At 34.1% G+C, this 22,894-nt stretch overlaps 1 protein-coding gene across 1 annotated transcript in view; it reads left to right on the forward strand.

Moving 5' to 3' along the window:
- LOC111517530 (fatty acid synthase) overlaps window positions 1–22,894 on the forward strand; it is a 90,272-nt gene that overhangs the window by 47,863 nt on the left and 19,515 nt on the right. Inside the window, exons 18-27 of the mRNA XM_074170012.1 lie at window positions 2,715–3,329; window positions 9,363–9,493; window positions 10,152–10,308; window positions 13,206–13,371; window positions 13,813–14,293; window positions 15,170–15,325; window positions 15,636–15,887; window positions 18,182–18,335; window positions 21,046–21,250; window positions 21,406–21,556. Of these exons, the coding sequence (XP_074026113.1) occupies window positions 2,715–3,329; window positions 9,363–9,493; window positions 10,152–10,308; window positions 13,206–13,371; window positions 13,813–14,293; window positions 15,170–15,325; window positions 15,636–15,887; window positions 18,182–18,335; window positions 21,046–21,250; window positions 21,406–21,556 (2,468 nt within the window). The remainder of the gene's footprint in view (window positions 1–2,714; window positions 3,330–9,362; window positions 9,494–10,151; window positions 10,309–13,205; window positions 13,372–13,812; window positions 14,294–15,169; window positions 15,326–15,635; window positions 15,888–18,181; window positions 18,336–21,045; window positions 21,251–21,405; window positions 21,557–22,894) is intronic.

The raw sequence follows: 22,894 nt of genomic DNA on the forward strand, positions 1-22,894 counted from the left end.
AATTGAATATAAGAGATCATATCCAAAACGGCACATAATATATCACTAGACATTCGAAAGCCATATTGACTTGGATACAAGAAATAAATGGATTCCAAATACTTCGTGATAGGAGTCGCACTTCAAAAGGTGACACCTCGTTAATCTTTAGCTCGCCCCAGTTCCGACTTCTGAGAGTTGTTGTTTTTAGGAGGGCGACAGGTGGTCAACAAAAAAACTTATTTCAACAGACGGACTCTGTTATACACTGCTCCCTCAAAAATGTTGGCTATGATAATTGGTAAAATAGAAATCGGTGTATGTAATAACTTTTTTTTTGGAAAATTGGCAGGATATTGTCAGTTTTAAATATTTGAGGAATGTTTCCAGAATCAAACAAAATATAAACAGTTTTTGAAGCAAAGGTGACATGATTTTGGTTGTAATATCAAATCCAAAGACTTTTTTGTACTCAAATCATCAGTTATATTTTTATCTCATCATAAGTTATTGGCTCCAAAAAATTGATTTTGGTTAACTCATTCTTCTCATTTTCTCACAATGGTGGATGATGGTTTTGAACCAATGCTAATGAAGTAATCATTGAAACTCTCACAGAATTCACTTATGAAAACACTGTTTTCTTGACAGATTTATTTTAAAAGTTATAATAGAAAATATTCTTCCAAGACGCAGTTTTCTTTGTCTTCGCAAAATATTTGTCTTTGATTTTCAATTATTTGAAATATCATCTTCAAACTGTGGTTTCAAGTTTCTTTGCAATCTGATTCATTTTTCAGACCTATTCTTTCGAAAAACTCCTTCGATTGTATCGTAAATCCTATCAACATCACACGTATTCGATTTAAAAATTTCTTCATAGAGATTCACAAGGTTTTTAATGGGGATACATATATTCATTTGTTCTAGTGGGATACTTATCAGCAGGTATATTCTCAGTGAAGTGGTGTGAACATTTGGCATTCATAGATATAAATCGCGTAGATTGTCATTATATTGGTGGATTTGAATACTGTTCTGCAAGTTTGGTTATAATTTAAGTTGTTGATTCCTCTTATTATTCTTTTTTGAACTATGAAGATTTTTTCGATGTTTTGATTGCTACCCAAAAAAATAATTCCGTATCGAGCAACCGATTCGAAGTTAGCCGTGTATATTGTTTTTATAGCCTCGTTGTGCAGATATTTTGATGTAACTCTAATTCCGTGCGATATTCCACTTAGTTTGTTTGCGAGGTTATCAATATGAGAAGTCCAATTCATGTTCTCGTTTATGTGGATTCCTAAAAATTTGGTGTTGTGGGACAGTTCAAACGAAGAGTTTTGAAGGTTCGCCCTATTGGATAATCAATGTACAAGTTTATTTTTATTGAAACAGTCCTTAGTTTTGTTGAATAGATCTGTACTATTTGCCATCATCTCTGGGAAGGTTTCACCACCTGATAACAGACTTGTGTCATCTGCGGAGATAGTTTTGAACTGACGTTGGTTTAGGTTTAGATTAAATGAGTCGTTCAAATAAATGACGAAAATATCCATAGAAGCTCCACTTGGTTTATATAATGATACAATTAAGATATGAGTTTTATTAATATTTACTTCTATTGCCGAACATTCTAATTCTCGTATTACTGAAAGATTTACTAACATACTCACTGGTTTAAATTGGGTGTACTTTCCACAATAAATCACCGATTCGCCATGTTTATTTAGTTCTCGACAGACATATGATGTTAATTTGAAATCGTCTTATCCTAGATATTTCAATTGTTGCTCAGTTTTCCAATGTTCAGTTGAACAGAAAAAATGGCTTGTCTCATTGTTTTTTAAAAATGTGTCTATTTTATCTACACTATTTCTTAGGGATTGAATGTTTTGATGTATAACACTTATTTTCATGGGTTGTTTATTTGATATGTCATATTTGTTTACATAAAATTTGATGGGGAGTCTTGCTGATTATAAGAGTTGTACTTGGCGAAATCATAATGTCTGAAGCCAAACCCTCTGGGCCAGAAGCTTGGGACATATATCTGATCCTTGTTGAACAACTTTACGCCGACCATGAAGCATTTTTTGCGGGATTTGTGATGGTAACTCCTTCACTACATAATCTTCATCTTCTCCTGACTTCTCCTTCAGGTAGCTCTTTATGTGAGTTGTTTCGACTTTGGGCAATACCCTGTATAAGTACATCCATGCTCTAGGTAAAGCTCCTTTGGAACCTTGGGTATTAGTTTCTTCTCCTTGTCCAATCGTTTTACTTGGTTTCATTTCTGCTTTTTTGTCTGTACTCTTTCAAAATCATCAGTATATTTTTCCGTTAACCAGCTGTCGCACCCCTACGAACGACAACCCTTAGAAGTCGAAACTTGCGCGAGCTAAGGACTAACGAGGTCTTAGCTTTTAACGTGTGATTCTTAACACGAAATCACACGTTAATAGTATTCTGAATAATCTAGACGCCTGAGTTGATGAGAGATGTGAATATTAGAAAAGTGCTATTTATGTAGGTAAAGTTCAGAATATGTATCTCTTTCATCCCTCCTGTGAAGTAGAATTTGGAAAACGACAGTTATAAAACAAGTTCATAATTTCTAAGTTTATTATTTGTTACAACCGGTTTCGGTTTGTTACACAAACATTAATAGCATTAATTATAATAATAATTCTTTGTATATTCATTCAGTTCTGATACTTTCAATATGTTTTCAGATTTTACAAACAGCATTTTCATCTCTGAAAGAAAATGGTTTTATAATATCACGTGAATCATCCGACTTTAATATATCAGATACGAAAAAACTCGATGTTAGTGTTTGTACCGTCCACAAAGTAGGATTAGAAACTCACGTTCTTCTCAAGAGGAATCATAAGCCAAGGAATTCAGTTACACTTGAAGTTAATTCTTCCAACGACTTCTCTTGGATTGAAAAAACACAAGAATTGATCAAAAATAAATCTTCCGACAGTGTGATTCTCTACTCAGATAATCGAGATAAAAGCGGTGTTTTAGGACTTGTTAACTGTCTTCGAAGAGAACCAGAAAGCTCGCATGTCAAGGGTCTGTTTGTGATGGATGAAGACCGAGACATTAATTTTGAAGATCCACTTTTTAGCGAGCAGTTGAAGAAGAACATGGCGATCAATGTTTTCAAAGATGGAGTATGGGGAACCTACAGGCATTTGTTAGCTGAAGATACTGACCAAGTACAGAATGAGCATTGTTTTGTAAATCCGAGAATGAGAGGAGATTTATCCAGCCTTTCATGGTTTGAAGGACCTCTTCGACATGATATGTGTATACCACCTGAAAGGAAACTTGTATCGGTAAGTTTGGTATAAATACTAGTAGTGTCAATAATGTGCTATCATCTTCATGGATCTGAGTAGAGCCATGAAGATGATATCACATTCTGCTATCGAAAGCGGCCGCATATTAATTAGAAGTTATTAAAGCTGCAAATCCTTTTTGTAAATTTGTGAACAAATGTGTATATATATATATATATATATATATATATATATATATATATATATATATATATATATATATATATATATATATATGTATATATATATACAGGGTCCTGCAACAGTGGCGCGGTGTTCCATATCTCTATATATAGGAAGCAGATAGGAATCTAATTTTCTATAATATTACCTTATTGCTCGAGCTCGACAAAATAAAAATATTGACGGTCACACAGGGTGTTCGATTTTTTCTGGGCGGATCCCAACTGTGTCTTTTTAAATGGCAACCTATATTTTTTATCGCTTTTTCGGTTTCTTCATAGAAAATAAAATAAACTTTATGTATATCTGCACTTCGAAAATATTGACGGTTTTCGAGATATCTAGCATGACAGGTTTTTTTTTCCAATATTCGTCACTCAGAATATTTGAAATTATAAAGTGGTGCCAAGTCTAGTTGAAATTTTTTTTTGGTCGAATATTCTACATTGGTAACTCTCTCAAACGATATATCTGAAATCGACCTGTGATATACAGGGTATGAAAAACCGCTTGCCAAATATTGTAAATGAAAATTTGCAAAATCTTCCTTATATTAAATGGAACACCCTGTATATTATTGATCCATAAGAAGCGCCAACGAAACCTCTACAAATTTCATTAAGTATTCCCTATGGCTAAGTTCAATAGTTTTTCTTAAATGAGCATTTCTTTCGAAAAATGGTCATTTTTTCAAAGCGAAATCCATTTGACGACTGATAAGAATATACAAAAAATACCCTTTCCTTAAAATATCGCCCATTCCTAAAATTACCTGTTGCTAGATAAACAAGTTGCGAATTACACCACAAAATGGACGTTCTTGAATAGTTACAATAATTTCAAAAATCTCGGAATTTGTGCCATATTCTTTCGGTCTAAAACAACCTTTCAGCGAATGAAATATTTATTGGAAATCAAGTAGTCTGGCAAATGACAGAACAAAATATTTGGCTGCAAATGAATATTGAAATTTTTAGTCAATCGTGAAGTTGAACTGTCGGTATAATTTCATCAGAATGTTGTTATCAAAAAGTGATTTGATTGATATGATTTTCATATTAGGTGAATCAGACAGGAATTGTTTATTGGCAAGTAGAATTTATTCTCAACGGTATCCAGATAGAAGGCATCCAGATGAAAGATCTTTCCGAAAGGTCTTGGGACGATTCGTTGAAACTGGATCTATTAATTATTCCAAACATGAGCGCATCAAGCCAGCTACTAATGAAGATAATGAATTGCAAGTTCTTCTTGCTGTTGAAGAAGATCCTAGTAGGAGTCAACGACAAATTGGGGAAATAGTGGATATAAGTGAGAGATCAGAGCAACGAGTATTGAAGAAACATCGCTTGCATCCATACAACGTTCAGTTACATCAAGAACTACTGTATGCTGATTTCGAGAAAAGAGTGAGATTTTGCAATTGGGCCATGAACAAAATTCGTCGAAACGAATATTTTTTCAATAATATTTTATGGTCGGATGAATCGACATTCCATAAAAATGGATTTGTAAATCGACATAATTACCATTATTATGCGACAGAAAATCCTCACTTATTGAGACAGGTGGATTATCAACATAGGTGGTCGATAAATGTCTGGGGAGGCATCATTGGAGAATATGTAATTGGTCCATACTTTTTTGAGGGACATATGAATGGTGCAATGTATCTCAATTTCTTACGAAATGATTTACCAGGTTTGTTAGATGATATTCCTCTTGACCTCCGCAATAGAATGTGGTTACAACATGATGGTGCACCTGCTCACTATTCGGCAGAAGTGAGAGATCATCTAAATGAAGTATTTCCCAATAAATGGATAGGACGGAATGGGCCTGTACGGTGGCCCGCTAGATCACCAGATTTGACGAAACTAGATTTTTTCTTATGGGGATACATAAAAAATATGGTTTACGTTGAGCCACCAACTTCTCCCGAAAATATGCGACTTAGAATAACGAATGCTTTTCGCAGCATTACACCAGCTGTCTTGCGCAGGGTAGAACAGTCTTTCAAACATAGACTTCAGCTCTGCATTCAAGAAAATGGAAGACATGTTGAACATATTTTATAAAAGTTTCATTATCAACCTTAATTAAACTCTCCCTTTTGTAGTTTTGTAATTTGCCAGTTGACAAATTTGAATATCTAGAACTCAAGCTCTGAATGAATATAATAACATGAAAAAAATAGTTATTTATAATGTTTCTTTCTTTTAACTTGTTTGGTTTGATATTGCACGATTTATGAGTGAAATTCTGCATCCAATGAAAAAATAATTTTCCATTTAGCAAAAAGTGATAGGTACATACATTTATTTCGTTAAAAAATATTTGTTTGGACACCTTCTAATGTACAAAATTGAAACAAGATATCTTTCGTATATTTTTATCAGTCGTCAAATGGATTTCGCTTTGAAAAAATGACCATTTTTCGAAAGAAATGCTCATTTAAGAAAAACTATTGAACTTAGCCATAGGGAATACTTAATGAAATTTGTAGAGGTTTCGTTGGCGCTTCTTATGGATCAATAATATACAGGGTGTTCCATTTAATATAAGGAAGATTTTGCAAATTTTCATTTACAATATTTGGCAAGCGGTTTTTCATACCCTGTATATCACAGGTCGATTTCAGATATATCGTTTGAGAGAGTTACCAATGTAGAATATTCGACCAAAAAAAAATTTCAACTGGACTTGGCACCACTTTATAATTTCAAATATTCTGAGTGACGAATATTGGAAAAAAAAAACCTGTCATGCTAGATATCTCGAAAACCGTCAATATTTTCGAAGTGCAGATATACATAAAGTTTATTTTATTTTCTATGAAGAAACCGGAAAAGCGATAAAAAATATAGGTTGCCATTTAAAAAGACACAGTTGGGATCCGCCCAGAAAAATCGAACACCCTGTGTGACCGCCAATATTTTTATTTTGTCGAGCTCGAGCAATAAGGTAATATTATAGAAAATTAGATTCCTATCTGCTTCCTATATAGAGATATGGAACACCGCGCCACTGTTGCAGGATATATATATATAAATATATATATATATATTTATATATATATATATATATATATATATATATATATATATATATATATATATATATTATATATATATATATATATATATATATATATATATATATATATATATATATATATATATATATATATATATAAGGAGGTGTTATCGAGTGTCTATGGTTTAATTCAAAAAGGAAAGGATTAGTCGGAACAGCACTCTAGAAAAATTATTGGCAAACCGCGGACACGTGTTTCTGGCTATTGGCCTCATCAGCGCGGTGTAGCCAAGTGCAGAGATGGGCAACACTTGGTTGTCAAAAACGAAAAAACAGCACAAACGAACGGAGTCACCAACAGGAGCCTACCGCACATTTGTGATTTCAATTAGGAGACCTAGAATTTCTAGGATATCACGCAGGTAGCTGTAGCTGTAGCTGCCTCCGTGGTGATGTTATGATATGATATTGGACACGATATTGTTATTTTCGATTGTCAAATGCCGACCGAAATTATTGGCATCAACTTCGGAGTATATGTTATTGAGATAATCATAGGCAGCGGTTTCTATGGAACGATCTTTCCTAAATCCATGTTGATTATTACATAGTACATTATTCGACTCTAAGTAATTTACTATTCTAGTAGCCACCACTTTCTCATACAGTTTCGAAAGAGAACAAAGTAATGAAATTTGTGGGTAGTTATTCAGAGGCTTTCTTGAACTCTTCTGGAAAGTAGCTTAGCATCTAGGATTGATTCATTAGATAAATTAGGGAAAATACAATAAGGTCAAACATTTCTTTAATAACTGGTATACCATCTGATCCACTGGAATTTTTATTTTTTATTAATCTCAATGCAGCATGAATTTCAGCTTCAGTAATTGGTTCGTTCTTAAATGAGTGAACAATATTAATATTTGTACAAAATGATGGGCAAATAGGTCTGCTACAGCAGGAGGGTGTTCATGAAGTAGAGTGATAACATTATCAGCAAAACACTTCCTTCTTCTTCCCAACTTGTTGTTTACCATATTCCACGTTCGTTTAGTTTTGTTACTGGAATTATCAATTTAAGTAGAAAAGTAACTAATCTTTTTTTGCTTAACCTTATTCATGTGTTCTTTCAGCCTAGATTTGTATACAGCCATATTACTAGGGTCAACTTCTCGATCAGTTATAATTAGATGGAACATATCTCTTAGATATTTTCCTTCCTGGGCAACGTCGTCAGAAATCCAGTTAATATTAATGTCCTTGTTTACAACAGTTTTTCCTTGGGGACATGAAATATCAAAAACACCAAAAGAGGGAATCTAAGAAAAAAAAATCCATCATCAATAGTCATATCATATAAAGTTGGAAACCATATTGTAGTACTGAGTCTAGTTCTCAATTCATTAATGCTGCTAGGATTGACACGCCTTTTTACTATAACTGATTTAACGGAAAAAGCATATTTGCCCATTCGTTTTACTGGAAGTAAAACTGAAGTAATTGTTTGAAAAGGGCTTTTTCTTACAGTTTTGAAAAAGACTTATAAAGATGATTAGAAATCAAACTTTTTTTGTTATATGTCAGTGATAGGTATATCGCCAGCTGTTGTTGACATCATAATTATGTTCTTGAGAACAAAGATTTGAGTTTTACTTCTTCTTTATACAATAAATTGTGGCAATAAACTTCCAATGGAAGGAAGAAAGCAATTAAGTTCAAAATAAATTCTTCACAAAGGTGTGTTATGCATAGAAGTTACTTTCAGATAAAAACTGGAAAAAAGTTCTTCCGAAACAATTACTTTCACATAAACATTGAATTACACAAAAGAAAAAATATTTCTTTCATATAAACATTGAATTAAACAAAAAATGCTTCAGCCCCGCACGGGTGCAATGGTGATACTAAATATAAATTCATTCACCGAAAACGCGCCTTTTTCCCCGCGGCTGGCGTCCCAGTTGGAATATTAAAAAATCATTTTTTTCATTGCACATCTACAACATAAAAAGAACATACAAACAGAATTTCAGTATCCGAAAATATAGCGGTACGGAGAAACAGGGATGAAAAAGTAATTTTCACATGTAAACGCGCCCCTCTTATCCCCAGGGAGCGTCTCAGTTGGAATATTACAAAATCCTTTCATATTGCACATCTACAACATAAAACGAACCTATATACAAAATTTCGGACCACAAGAGCTAGCCCAACTCAAATCAGCTCTCCTTCAAAATGGATTCACAGACCATTCGAAAATATAGCGGTACGAGAGATACCAGAGACGGAAAGGTAATTTTCATATGTAAGCGCTCCCCTTTCACTCCCACGGGGGGCTCCCCAGTTCAAATATTTCAAAATCCTTACTTAGTGTGCATGTTAGACCTAAGAAGCACCTGTATACCAATTTTTAGCTTCCTAGGACTCACCAGTACGGAGAAACAGGGATGAATGAGTGATTACTTTTTCCCAAAAAATAATCTCTCCTTAAATCATACCTCTTTCAATTCAAACTATGTGTGAATTAGAAAGTATTGTGGATGAGTCTATTTCTATAAAATTTCACTCTGGAAAAGATGTTTCACCAGGCGACCCTCTATGTATGAAACGATTAAAAAAATGATACAGAATCAAAATTATATTAATTGAAGTTTCTTAATGATGAATGATGATATTAAATCATTGTTTATAGAATTCAATTTTCATACCTGTCGTTGTTAATAATTTGTTAGTCTGGAATAAATGAGTTTATTTCGAACTAGTACTACATAAAACATTTCAAATATTAAAAAAATTGTGTTTAATTTCCAGGTATATTATGCATCTCTAAACTTTCGGGATGTTATGACTGCTTCAGGAAAAATCAATGCCGATATCGTTACATCGGACAGGATTGAGCAAGAATGTGTTCAAGGATTTGAATATTCAGGCCTAGATTCAGAGTGAGTATTCTATATTTGAATTGAAAGGGGTATATTTTTGGAGTCGTACTAAGGAAGAGGGACTATAAAGTGTTTGGCTGTCACGTTTTGACGTCATTGGTAAACAGTCGAATATGATGGGGTGAATTTATGGTTTAACATTTGAAAATGTTCGTAGTCAGTTGAAGCTACAGATCCATGAATGTAAAGAGTAATGACAAATATATCAAGAAATCAACAGCTGAAAAAAATTGGTAGATAGTAAGCATTGCAAATTGTCGAAATAATGAATTAGTTTATTTTTCACGCTCTTTTAATTATTTTTCCTGGTCTTTGGAATTTATAATTTCATATTTTTATATAATACTAAAATGCCTTATGTTGTCTCTTGAGAGACGAATGTTCAACTAATAAAATTCATGATGTATATTTATTTTTCATCAAAGTGAAACTTTGAATATTACTGGGGTTTCTTCCCAACACCAAACTATTTTTTTACACCTCGACACGGGTTTCGATCACCAAGTGATCATCTTCAAGAAGAAGACATTTTGTTTAATCTTCCTTTTCGAGGAAAAAAAATAACGGTTTGGTGTTGGGAAAAAACTCCAGTAATATTCATTACTACACCAAAGGTTCTAAACAGTGCATCACAAGTGAAACTTTGATTATTTCACAGGGGAAATAAAATTATGGGAATGGTAACTCACGGAGCCCTCTCTTCATATGTTCTGATTGACAACTATATTGCTTTCTCGGTACCCGATAAATTTTCACTGGAGGAGGCAGCTACCATCCCTGTGGTCTACGGCACAGTTATTTATGGTTTGATATTAGTGAGTATCAATATTTTTCACATACATATAGTCAGTGGGTATACTTGTGGGCATACTACACTGTAGGTTGATGGACTGATACCTATGAGAAAACAGCTATTCCCCTGGCTAATACCACGAAGGGCGTTGAATTATATCCGACAGGTGTCAGTGCAGGATTTTTCACTGAAATTATTCCTGCATATGCTGTTGGCGATACAGCTGCCGCAATAGGTTTTCAATTATTGGAACACACTTGCAGACCGGTTTCGGGCTGTTTGGTCACTCGTCAGTTCAGGCTGGCCTGAACGAATTGCTCCTTTATATGATTTGATTTATAGCCAGTCTTCAAATATGCCCACTGACTATATGTGAAAAGTGTTCTTTCTTCATACGAGGAATTGGGCAAATTTCGGATATGCGGTTGGTTACCTCGTTCACAGGTAGATGGGGCGATGACAAACCTTTGTTTGCTTTCCGCTTCAGCCTAGTTCGAGAAATGATACTCTGAAGGAATTCGATTTTCAATTATGTTGATGATAGACAATACCTTGCAATGACGAGTGGCCAAACAGCCCGAAACCGGTCTGCAAGTGTGTTCCAATAATTGAAAATCTGTTGCGGCAGTTGTATCGCCAACAGCGTATGCGCAGGAATAACTTTAGTGAAGAATCCTGCACTGACACCTGTCGGGAATAATCCAACGGTCTTCGTGGTATTAGCCAGGGGAATAGCTGTTTTCTGATAGGTCCCAGTCCATCAACCTACAGTGTAGGGAGTTGAGGCTGGCCTGAATGAATTGTTCCTTCAGATGATTTGGTTATCAAAATTATTGAAAATGAAATGTTACCAAGGACTACTATCGTCTGTATATCTTCTGTATATATAATTTGTTTCTTCTGAGAGAGAAACTTCAGTTTGTAAAAAGGTGAAGCTTCCAGATTTTTCAAATATCAACTAAGCAGACTCCTCAAATTTGACGGAAATATGGTCAAACTTACAAATCCTATACGAAAAATTAATACAGTTATTCTAAATTTTCTGTAAGCGCCTCGCATTAAACTATATCAGAGCAGGACTTTAAATGCTGTCACATTATCAGAGTCTTGATAAATAGTGTTCCACAAAGTTTCAATTTGAGAGTAGAGTCCAAAACTGTTCTGAAATACTTGACGGAAAATATAATGGGAGACCCAACAAAGAGAGATTACATGCTCCTGGATCCATAATCTCTGATTTTTGCTCGATTTGCATTTCGATAGATTATCATCCCCAAAGATACGTTGATAAACCCTTCACTTTCCATCTTCTTGAGTTTGGCTCAAAAAAATTAGTTATACTTCCACTGTTCAACTTGAGATTGCATGCTACAGATAGATCGATGAGTTTCTGCAGGTCATGATTAATATTTTCGACAGATTTTTGCCAGTTCCGGGAATGGATGAATAACATAACTTAGTGTCACCAGCTAAGAGTTAATTTGATATAAATCAGCGCTTTTACCAAATCCAAACAAAGCTATCTTTCTACAAAGAAGGTTATGGTCCTAGTCTGAAGTATGAAATGCCTTTGTGTGGTTCTCTTAAGGGTTCGGTAATAGTTGAACAGCTCCATTTTCAAATCCAAAGAAAGCTAACTTTCTACAATGAAGGTTATGGTCGAAAGTATGGAATGGTGTAATCAAGAAGCACCATTGTAGTGTATATCTTGAGTAATGTTGATAAGGGCAGTGATAGTACTATGAGATGCTCGAAAACAATTAGTTTATTTTCACAAATGAGTGAGTCTAGGCAGTTCTTAAGAATTAACTGCTTCAAAAATAACAGATACTTTATTGGTCTCAAGTGTGGTAGGTTGGAAGATTTCTTACGTATTGGTAATGGGTATTTATTGAGTACTGAAAATGTGGGTAATATGATGAATGAAATGGTTTTCGACATCGCTACATAGTAAAAAACAAAGTCGCTTCCTGCCGTCTGCCCTTATGTATGCTCAGATCTTTAAAACTACATAACGGATTTTGATGAATTTTTTTAAATTGGTAGAGGGATTCAAGATGAAGGTTTATACTCGTATGTATATAACATGGATAATATGGTAGAGAAACACTGGTAATTTTAGAGGTTTCTAATGTGATGTTTTAAATAAAAACATTTTTTGCGGTTACATTGCAAAAGCTGGCTGAACCATACGATATAGATCAAAAAATGTACTACAGTATTGTAGATCTTGAAAAGGTCCACAAAAAAGTCCGCGATGGTATATGTCTATATCTTAGGGATAACCCACAATAACAATTTTTTATCCTCAAAATATAATGGCTTATTCACAAAGCGACTTCAAGCAATACAGCATTATTCCTTATCCAATCAAGTACCTTAAATACATTGTGCATTCAATATAGATGAATATGGCCTTTACAGCATGTAATTTGAATGATTTTTTTCGAAAGTATTACAGATTTAAAATGCAGGGACACAGCGGTTGCCGCGGTACCGGCAAGGGGTTGGCGGGCGTGCCTATAAATAGCGCATCGATGAATGGTATTTTCATCTACATTTTCAAAATTAAAGATGTCATCCCAGTTGTTAGTACGCAGGTATGGAAGTTGTTAATGGAGGCATCTAGCTCAAAATTTCTGAAATCTCTGATGGATGAAACTTCTGTATAGACATGTGTTATAGAGAATGAATTTTGCAAATATTTTGCTGGTGATCCGAAATGCCTATATTTAAAACATTAACTTATCACATACAATTTTTGACTATATAGTACCTATACTCGTATCAGTTGAAGAATTACTGCAATCTTGTGTGAACTTCGCTGAGTTGAGACAAATTGTGGAAAATCAAAGGAATTCAGAGAAATTCCACGGCGTTTTCATTGACACTAGATCTTACCTTAAACATTTTTTTCAGCGTGCCCAACTGAAACGAGGGGAGTCAATATTGATTCATTCTGGAACGGGTGGTGTAGGACAAGCTGCAATCAGGATAGCACTACATTATGGCTGCAGGATCTACACAACAGTTGGTACTGAAGAAAAGCGAGAGTTTCTCAAACAAACATTCCCCAGTCTGAAGGGTAGGTTTACAATGGATATACATTCGAAATATCGACGTCAGGAATTCAACGTGAATAGTTGATTTTAATTACCGTAATTGAAACAAGTTCCCAAAGGCAAAGTATCCGTGAATTTTATTACTTGCATGGTGATCTCGAAAATGGTAATTTTATAGAAAAGGTTAGGTTAGGTTAGAAAAGTATTTGGTAGCTTATCGTAAAACTTTGATACCTCTTAAATAAATAAAATCTTGCACAATATTTGTTTTAATTATTCTATAATTGGTTCATGTCTAGTGAATAGGCATTATATATTTTATTTGAATCGTTATGACTCATACTTCACTCGATAAAAAACTAAGGTTTTCAACGAACAAAGGGGTTAACACCTATCTGCTTATCACCATTCAAATATTAAAAATTGTGATGAACTGTCTATTTTCATTAACCATATATTTACAGACCACCACATCGGCAATTCACGTGATACTTCATTCGAAAAATTGGTTATGAGAGGCACCAAAGGTCGTGGGGTAGATTTGGTACTCAACTCTTTGGCAGAAGAGAAACTTCAGGCGTCTATCAGATGTTTGGCGAAGGGAGGAAGGTTTGTTGAGATCGGAAAATTCGATATGGGTAAAAATGCCGATTGCAATCTATTGCTATTAGAGAGGGAAGGCAGTTTTCACGGAGTCATGGTGGATCAACTCATGCCCTTAGTACCATGTGAAAAGGCGAGGGTAGCAGCAATACTTGAGAAAGGAATGGAAGACGGATTTGTACAACCATTGAATCGAACAGTTTTCGAATATGATCAGGTCGAGGACGCATTCAGATATATGTCAACAGGAAAACACATGGGAAAAGTTCTCATAAAAATGAGAGAGCCCGAGAAACAACATAAAGCAGTTCCAGCAGTTTTGAAGTTCCCCTGTAGAGCAAGGTAACCACAATTTTTGAAAAATTAGTTTGAAATAGTGACATTCAGTGTGAAATTCCAACTTATAAATTCAATAAGTGAAAAGCAAGTTATTTTTTGAAAATTTGTCAAATGCGTTGATTAGCACTTTGAGCCATTTAGCATTCTTATAAACATGATCCAAAAATTATAGTGCCTATTTTAAAATTTTTTCCGAGTCGTTTGCGAGAATAACAAAATTTCATCAAAAAAACCATATATGTTAATTTCATAGCTCTTAGTTTTATCGCTTTCAGTTTCATCTTAGTTTGGAAGAAGCGTTTCATTGCTGTAAAACTCGGTTTTGGTGGTTTCTCCATCATGTTTTGGTTTGAAGGAAAAAGTCGAAGAAATCATTATATAGTTCATTGGAAGGGTCATATATGCTTTATATTATATAGCTTGTAAAAAAACGAACGATGGATTATGGTGTCTGTAAACCTTAAACAAACGGAGTAATAGTTTGTTGAAGGTTGGAAAAGTTCTAAACCAAATCATTCAATATTAATGGTATTTATTTTTAATAGACGTATATAAAATGCACAGAGAAATAGTCAAAGTAGGGCAATGATTGTTAATCCACAGTATATTGTCACTCGATAATTTTAAATTTGTCAACAGTTTTTCAGATCATGGAATTCTGAACTTGTAATATAAAGCCTGAAAAATATTCAGGGTGTTGTAATAAAAAGTAAGAAAGTTGATGTCAACCATGAAACACCCTGTATGAAAAATTTTCATTGAAAAAATGCAAAGTAAAAATACCAATCAATGTCTCCGATGTGTATCATTTGGCTGATACACATCGGAGACAGCAACGAATTCAGAAAAATGTTATTTAAGAAAATTAATTTATTTCAGATACTCCTGTACTGATACCGACACGTACATTATATGTGGCGGATTGGGTGGCTTTGGACTGGAGTTAGCAGATTGGCTGGTAATCAGAGGAGCCAGAATATTAGTACTAACTTCAAGAAAAGGAATATCAACCGGATATCAGCAGTATAGGATAAAGTGAGTTTACAATTATTCACGATTCAAATAATGGTTTCACAAATCAATTTCTCAGACTATTTGAAACTAGAACCCAGCGCTATTTCGACCCGTCATCAGTCTCAACACTGGTAATAGGTCTTAAAACAAAGACGCCATCTATGAAATCGACAAAAGACTTATTTCGATCTCATGGATGACGTTTTCTCGAACAGAGATTTATTCGTCTTCAATTAATCTAGACTACGTCTGATCTCTTTCAGTCAATATAAAATTATTATATTTTGAATATTATTCATGAGATTTGGATATACATTTAATTTAATTGCAGCATCTGGAGATCATATGGAGTTACTGTTCATATCTGCAAGGCAAATATAACTACAAGGGAAGGATGCAGGTCTTTGATAGAAGAGGCACGACAACTGGGAGACGTGAAAGCAATTTTCAATCTTGCAGTTGTACTTGCAGATGCCATTTTCGAAAATCAAACCCAAGAGAGCTTTGCCACGTCATTTGGCCCAAAAGCTGTTGCAACGAAATATCTGGATGAAATATCCAGAGAATTATGCCCAAATCTCAGGTGAGTGTATTTATGTATTCATGCCTTAAGGAAAATACAATGCAACACAAAAACTCTAACTAAACTTCAGAATGCTCAAATGTCTTTAGCCTCATTAACTCAATTCGCATTGCACTTTTCGAACTACACCGTCTTTCTGCATCGCGGTAATGCTCATATAATCCCTCTGGAAGCTCGAAAAGACACTGCGTCCTAGTATTTTCAAGAGGGGACACAAGTGGGGCTAAGCATGACCTTGATTGAGTCGCAGTCAATTGGAGAAGCCAGCGTCAGCCGATGTCATTTTTTCACGGGATAATTTACAACGATATGAACTGATACGTAAAAGAGTGACGGCCCAACTCATTGATATAAGATACGTAGTGCCAGAGGAAAAACATCTCAAAACCTTGGTCAATTTCTACTACATCTAAGAAAATAATTCTAAATGGCTGAATCCAAACTGGCTTCAGAGTACAAATTCGAGGCGAGAACTAAAAAAATTATAATAAGATTACCAGGCCATCGATACGTTCTTAGTAGGAACTACGAAAGGCCTATTAAATAAAAAATTGTAGCCCGATGGCGTTGCTGGCTTCAACCTGAAAAATAAAATGTAGCCTCCAGTTTATTTACACATTACACATTTTATATTGACTCTCACTATTTACGATTCTGGGGTGGGGCTGAAAGTTCAGTATCGATATTGACAGAACATGAGGTTGATAATAATAGTAAATTTTTCATTGAAATTCGTAATCGTCATAAATCATTCGAGCGAGTAATGACCATTTGTCGAGAGTAGAATCAACTTTAATTATTTTGACAATTAGGTTGTTGAAAATAATTAGTCTCATTTTGTTATCAAATGATAAACTTTAAAAAATATCAATTTCTCCGCCACAGTACAAATTTCTGGTGGTGGACACTCGTTTTCACTTTACGAGTTTTTTTATTCTCTTTCTGCATTAGAAACTATATATTTCAAAACAAACTGTCAGTTCAATAATTAAGTTTGATGTTTGAGAAAATATTTTGAAGTAGGTAGATACTTTCTAGACTTTCCTGCGATTGATTGAAAATAAATGAAAACGACTGTAAAGTTTGCTTATCTATGATTGGTCTCGTAGTTAGTGAGTTATAACTCTGGCCAATTGTGATTATTTCGAAGATGTGAGATAAGAGATGATTTACAACAAGATGCGGTCACATAGTTGACGCTTTTTTCATCAGTCATAGAAAAAAAACTATTACCTCACTATTTCGGTATACAGTTTCGGTATATTAAAGAAATATATATATATATATATATATATATATATATATATATATATATATATATATATATATATATATATATATATATATATATATATATATATATATATCAAAAATCAAATAATTCATGGACACAACACTCCAAAAAAGGGGGACAAACCGCGGACACGTGTTTCTGGCTATTGGCCTCATCAGCGCGGTGCAGCCAAGTGTAAAGATGGGCAACACTTGTTTACCGAAAGCAGGAAACAACACATACGCACGGAGTCAACAACAGAAGCCAACCGCACATTTGTGGTTCCAGTTAGAAGACTTAGAATTCCCAGGCTACCTGCGTGACATCCGGGTCATCCGGGTTTGACCCCCGGGTCAAGGGGGTCAAACCGCGGACACGTGTTTCTGTTTCTTTTTTTGGAGTGTTGTGTCCACGAATTATTTAATTTTTAATTTGAATCATGCACACTCGATAAAATCTCTATTTGTATTTATATCCTGGACCCGGATGTCACGCAGGTAGCTATAGCTGCCTACGTGGTCATGTTAGATGTAGCCTGGGAATTCTAGGTCTTCTAACTGGAACCACAAATGTGCGGTTGACTTCTGTTGTTGACTCCGTGCGTATGTGTTGTTTCCTGCTTTCGGCAAACAAGTATTGCCCATCTTTACACTTGGCTGCACCGCGCTGATGAGGCCAAATAGCCAGAAACACGTGTCTGCGGTTTGTCCCCCTTTTTTGGAGTGTTGTGTCCACGAATTATTTAATTTTTGATTTGTGTCATGCACACTCGATAAAATCTCTATTTGTACATATATATATATATATATATATATATATATATATATATATATATATATATATATGTATATATAGATATATATACATATATACATATATATATATATATATATATATATATATATATATATATATATGTATATATATATATATATGTATATATAGATATATATACATATATACATATATACATATATATATATATATATAAATAATAGTTCGACTGTAAATTGTTTTTCAGCGACTTTGTGATATTTTCATCTGTGACGTGTGGTCGGGGAAATGGTGGACAAACAAATTATGGAATGGCAAATTCAGTTATGGAAAGAATATGTGAACAAAGAATGAAGGATGGTTATCCAGCTGTAGCAATTCAGTGGGGAGCCATAGGACAGGTATGTAATCGAGAATCAAAGAAACTCCGGATGTGAGATAGTGTCAGACTCATGAAAAAATATATTAGTAAAGCTATAAGTACTGGCTCATTCCAAAGCATTCATATTATAGCATGTTGGAGAAACCTACACTAAAGAATCTCAAAAGTTTGGTTTCTGCTCAGTAGATGTCTCTTGAACTATTATTTATCATTATGTATTTCTTTCATTATTTTCACATTTGTGAGATTACATATTTCCCTGTTATCCTCTTCATGAGGGAAAATCGTTAAATAACCCAATTCGCAGATGACACTACATTATTTTGGCATTGCTAGAATGAAAGGGAACTGCATGAATTGATCAACAGGAATTTTATGAAAATGAAAGACTGGTGTGATGTTAATCTCTTATTAGACAAATTCTATTCAGACAGAAATTTCAACTCTATAAACAACTAATTTCAATTTTTGTGTTTTAGTACCTACAAGTATTTAAAATGTGCGACTATTTCAACTTTTTGTTTAATTTACACATTTGACTGTGAACTCTATAGTTTAAACATTTTTATGAAGTAGGTACTTACTTTTATTTTCTATGCATTCACTTTTTATATTATTATATCTCCATTTATGTGTTGCATGAGAATATTTATTATTATTTATTTAATATGTAGCGTATATATTTGTACTTCCCGACTATTTTTTCACTCCAAACTTCTGAAATTACCAATAACATTTATCTTTCAATTTTTATATCTTATATTTCTTAGATGAGATTTTATCTTCGACAATAAAGTACATTTTTATTTGATTTGATATCAATTCAGATGCTACTGAAAGCAGTAATGATTTGAAATTAACACTGTCGTTTGCAGTTGTACTAGACTCTTCTGTATTTCTGCTAAGCAGTATCATCATGATTGTTCATGATGTAGCATTAATTATGTTTCAAATAATTTTCAGTGTTAAGATGCCAATAATTTTCGTATCGTAGGTACCTACGGCCGCCAGTGCCAAATAAGTTCCAGGATGGAGTTCGAATTTTTTGTTTTATCGTGTCAAACATAAAGTCCCCAAATGATGTGAGTTTTTATGCAGAGATTTATTCAAAATTTGATTCGACAGTGAATTTGTGCTTGAGAAATGAGTAGAAAACAGACTATTTTCTATACTTCAAATTTGAACTCGCTCTACGGGTTTGAACGAAACATGATTTAAATTTCAAACTTTTGATGAATAACAAACTTCGATGTCATATCTTTCCCAGAAAATACCTACATTAACTTGCTATTAAAAAAAAATGAATGCATCTCCAGAAATTCGTCTTTGTCGCAAAGTATATTGAGTTATGTCAGTGATCGAATAAACGAGTTTCTCTTCTCTCTCATTCTTATTAAACTAATATTTCTTTCTTCAACAGATTTGTATCTCGTTTGATAACTTTTTTCATCAATAATTCAGCTGCAGGTGAGTTTGAAATATTTTGATGTAGTTTGCGAGCGAATGATAATTTTTCGCAACGTTCGTTGAACTGATTTCATAAATTTCATATTCTTTGTTTTCACCATTAGATGTGTAAAAAACTAAATCAAAATAACTATAACCAAATCCACAACAAAACATTTCAATATTCATTGACGCCTGTCAATAATCTTTTAAAAACCATGTATTTATCCTACAGTATGCCATCCTTTCGTTCTATACAAATTATAGTCCATTTAGTCACAGACTTTGTGGTATTTTTAATTAATAGGAGATTCATGGTAGCATAACACTTTCCTTATTTGTTGAAGGTCTGTGTTTATAAACTTTTTGTTTCATTACTTTGTCCTTTGTTCTTTGAAAATAAGTCTGGTGAATTTGGTAGTCAATAATAATAATTTCTCAAGCAGAAACTCGATGGGAAATCACAAGAATAAATCTATTACCGAAAAAACTTCCAAAAATATGTTGCGGACTTTTGTATGACACTGTATAACATCCCGTTGGGAGTGTCTATAGACACACCAGTTTATTACATCACAAATCTATATGATATCAAAGCTTTTTGTGAAATTAATCTTTGTCGCTAAACGAGAATAAAATGTGTAACTTGATCTTAACGTAAGTAAGATGAAAAAATACGAGTATAAGCTTTTATATTATATAATGTGATAAATTGATGGGTTTCATTTCATTGAAAGTTTATTTTTCTTTGACATTCTTTCACTTTCAACAATGCATAATGGGACCGTTTTTTTCTGATTTACGACATGCACAATTGATTACTTAGTAGTTTCATTATAAAGGCTGAATTTTTCTTAAAAATATTTTCGATTTTTGTCTACTTCATAATTAAATTTCAAATATATCTAAAACTTTCACTCTCCATAACTTTTGTTCGAAAGCTGGGTTGTTTATTCGGAAAATCCTAGATGCTACCCATTTCTTTTAATTCTGGCGTGTTTCCTAAATCCTACCGGTAATTGCTGTTATAAGATTTTTAAACACATGATCGTGGGAAGATTACTTACCTCATAATTTTCTTCCTATTCAACAATTTTCTGTACTGATATGATCAAATATCATAAAATAAATGTGTCCGAAAGTATGAGGAAAATCTTGTGAAAAGATGTGTTGAAGATGTGTTCCTCATGAGTATTTTCAGAACGTAAAAACAAAAAGTTCCTCTATAATTACACAAAATTGTAAATTTTGAAGTGATAATTGCCTTCTCAAATGTACTTCAGGTGGGTTTAGTAGCTGAAATGCAAGAAATAGACTGTGAATTAGAAATAGGTGGAACTCTTCAACAGAAGATTACAAATTGTCTGAACGTTCTCGACGGTTTTTTGAAACAGAAAATACATGCCATATTATCCAGTATGGTGGTTGCTGAAAAACGTGGTGTGGATTACGGTGACAATATTGTTGATGCTGTGATAAGTATTTTGGGTAAGTTTTCGTATAACTTTTATTCGAATGTATTTCGTAGTAGAATCTTATAGATTTTTGAACAAGAGAGAAGTTATCAGAAAATTCGTGATAATGATATTTGCATTGCAATGAAGACTCAAAAGCTAACAAATCACCTCCGTTTACTTCAACAGGTGTCAGTAGTTCGAAAATGGTGAGTCATCATGCAACTTTGGCTGAACTAGGAATGGACAGCATGACAGCAGTGGAAATAAAGCAGACCCTGGAAAGAGAATTTGAAGTATTTCTGAGCGCGAAAGACATGAGAACTATGACGCTGGCTAAGTAAGTGAAATTTTTTGGTATTCTTATAAATAGATTTTTTTCTTTGTGGAAAGGTGGTCTGAATGTAGGTTTTGGTATCTTCCTGACCAGACAAGTTCAGAACTGTCTGAGAAATTAGAGTAGCTCAGAAAGAGTTTGAAGGGATCAGTTCCAGAGAGTGACGAGGAAATCTTTTCATCAGTTCGGACTTGCATTGTCTAATACGATATGAATTGATTTTAAATCCCTGAAAGAATCTGTAAAAAATAAAAAAGATTAGCTGAAAAAACAATTTTATCAAACAAAAAACTGAAATTACAATGAAATAACATACAAGCAACAATCAAAAAACGAAAAAAATAAAAAAAAAATTGAACTATTAACACGAGCTGAAAAATTAAAAAATTATTAACAAAAAATGAAAATTAAAAATTTCGACGTTTCGATTGTTAACATCCACAATCGTCTTCGGGTGATAGCTGGGACTTATTCTTTCGAGATATGACTATTTATAGGTCATTCGACTGATTCCACCCATCCCCTCATCCCTCTCTTCGCTTCATTGGTTTTCAGCGGGAGCTGACCATTTGGCGGGAGTTGGTCGTGTTCCGCTTGATTATAGGTTTCCATATGTTACGTATCTCTACGCCAGCTTGGCTAAATGCATTGTTGGACAACATATATGCGGCTTCTTTGAGTTTTCTCCTAAACCATTGTTCCTCCTTGTTGATGATTTCAGCCTGAAGTTACTTGATGTTATGTTGATGAGTCCAAACAGGCTCTGCTATTCCGGATTTGCTGGTTTCTTTTCGCTGTGTGTGTTTCTTATACTTGACAATGCGAACTTTCATTGGCCTCTTAGTTTCACCGATGTATGATTCTCAGCACTCGCAGTGTATCCGGTAAATGCAATTCTTGGAATCGCAGTCCTCGTTTGGTGGCCTGGTTTTCGTGAGACTCCTACGGATAGTGTTTCCAGATCTGAAGCAGGATCTGATGTTATACTTGGACCCAATCCTTATTCTTTCCGACAATCCTCTGATGTAGGGAAGTACAAGTACTGGTTGTGGCGGCTTCTCTTCCTTGTGGAGCTCTTGCTTGAAGGTCATTTTTGATGATGCCTAGTTCCTTTTTGAGACCTTCTTTTGTATTGCAGAGCCCGACAGCACGGTCTAGTAGAGTCTTGATGATTCCTCTCTTAGTCGATTGATGGTGTACAACAAAACATTTAGCCAAGCTAACGTTAACATATGGAAACCTCTAATCAAGCGAAACAGGACCAACTCCCGCCAAATGATCAGCTCCAGTTAAAAACCGATGAAGCGGAGAGAGGAAAGAGGGGTTAGTTGAAAGCAGTCG

Source organism: Leptinotarsa decemlineata, unplaced genomic scaffold, assembly GCF_025532065.1.
Source record: "Leptinotarsa decemlineata unplaced genomic scaffold, Ldec_3_MD MMD2_P_RNA_scaffold_6, whole genome shotgun sequence".
In the NCBI taxonomy this organism is placed as follows: domain Eukaryota; kingdom Metazoa; phylum Arthropoda; class Insecta; order Coleoptera; family Chrysomelidae; genus Leptinotarsa; species Leptinotarsa decemlineata.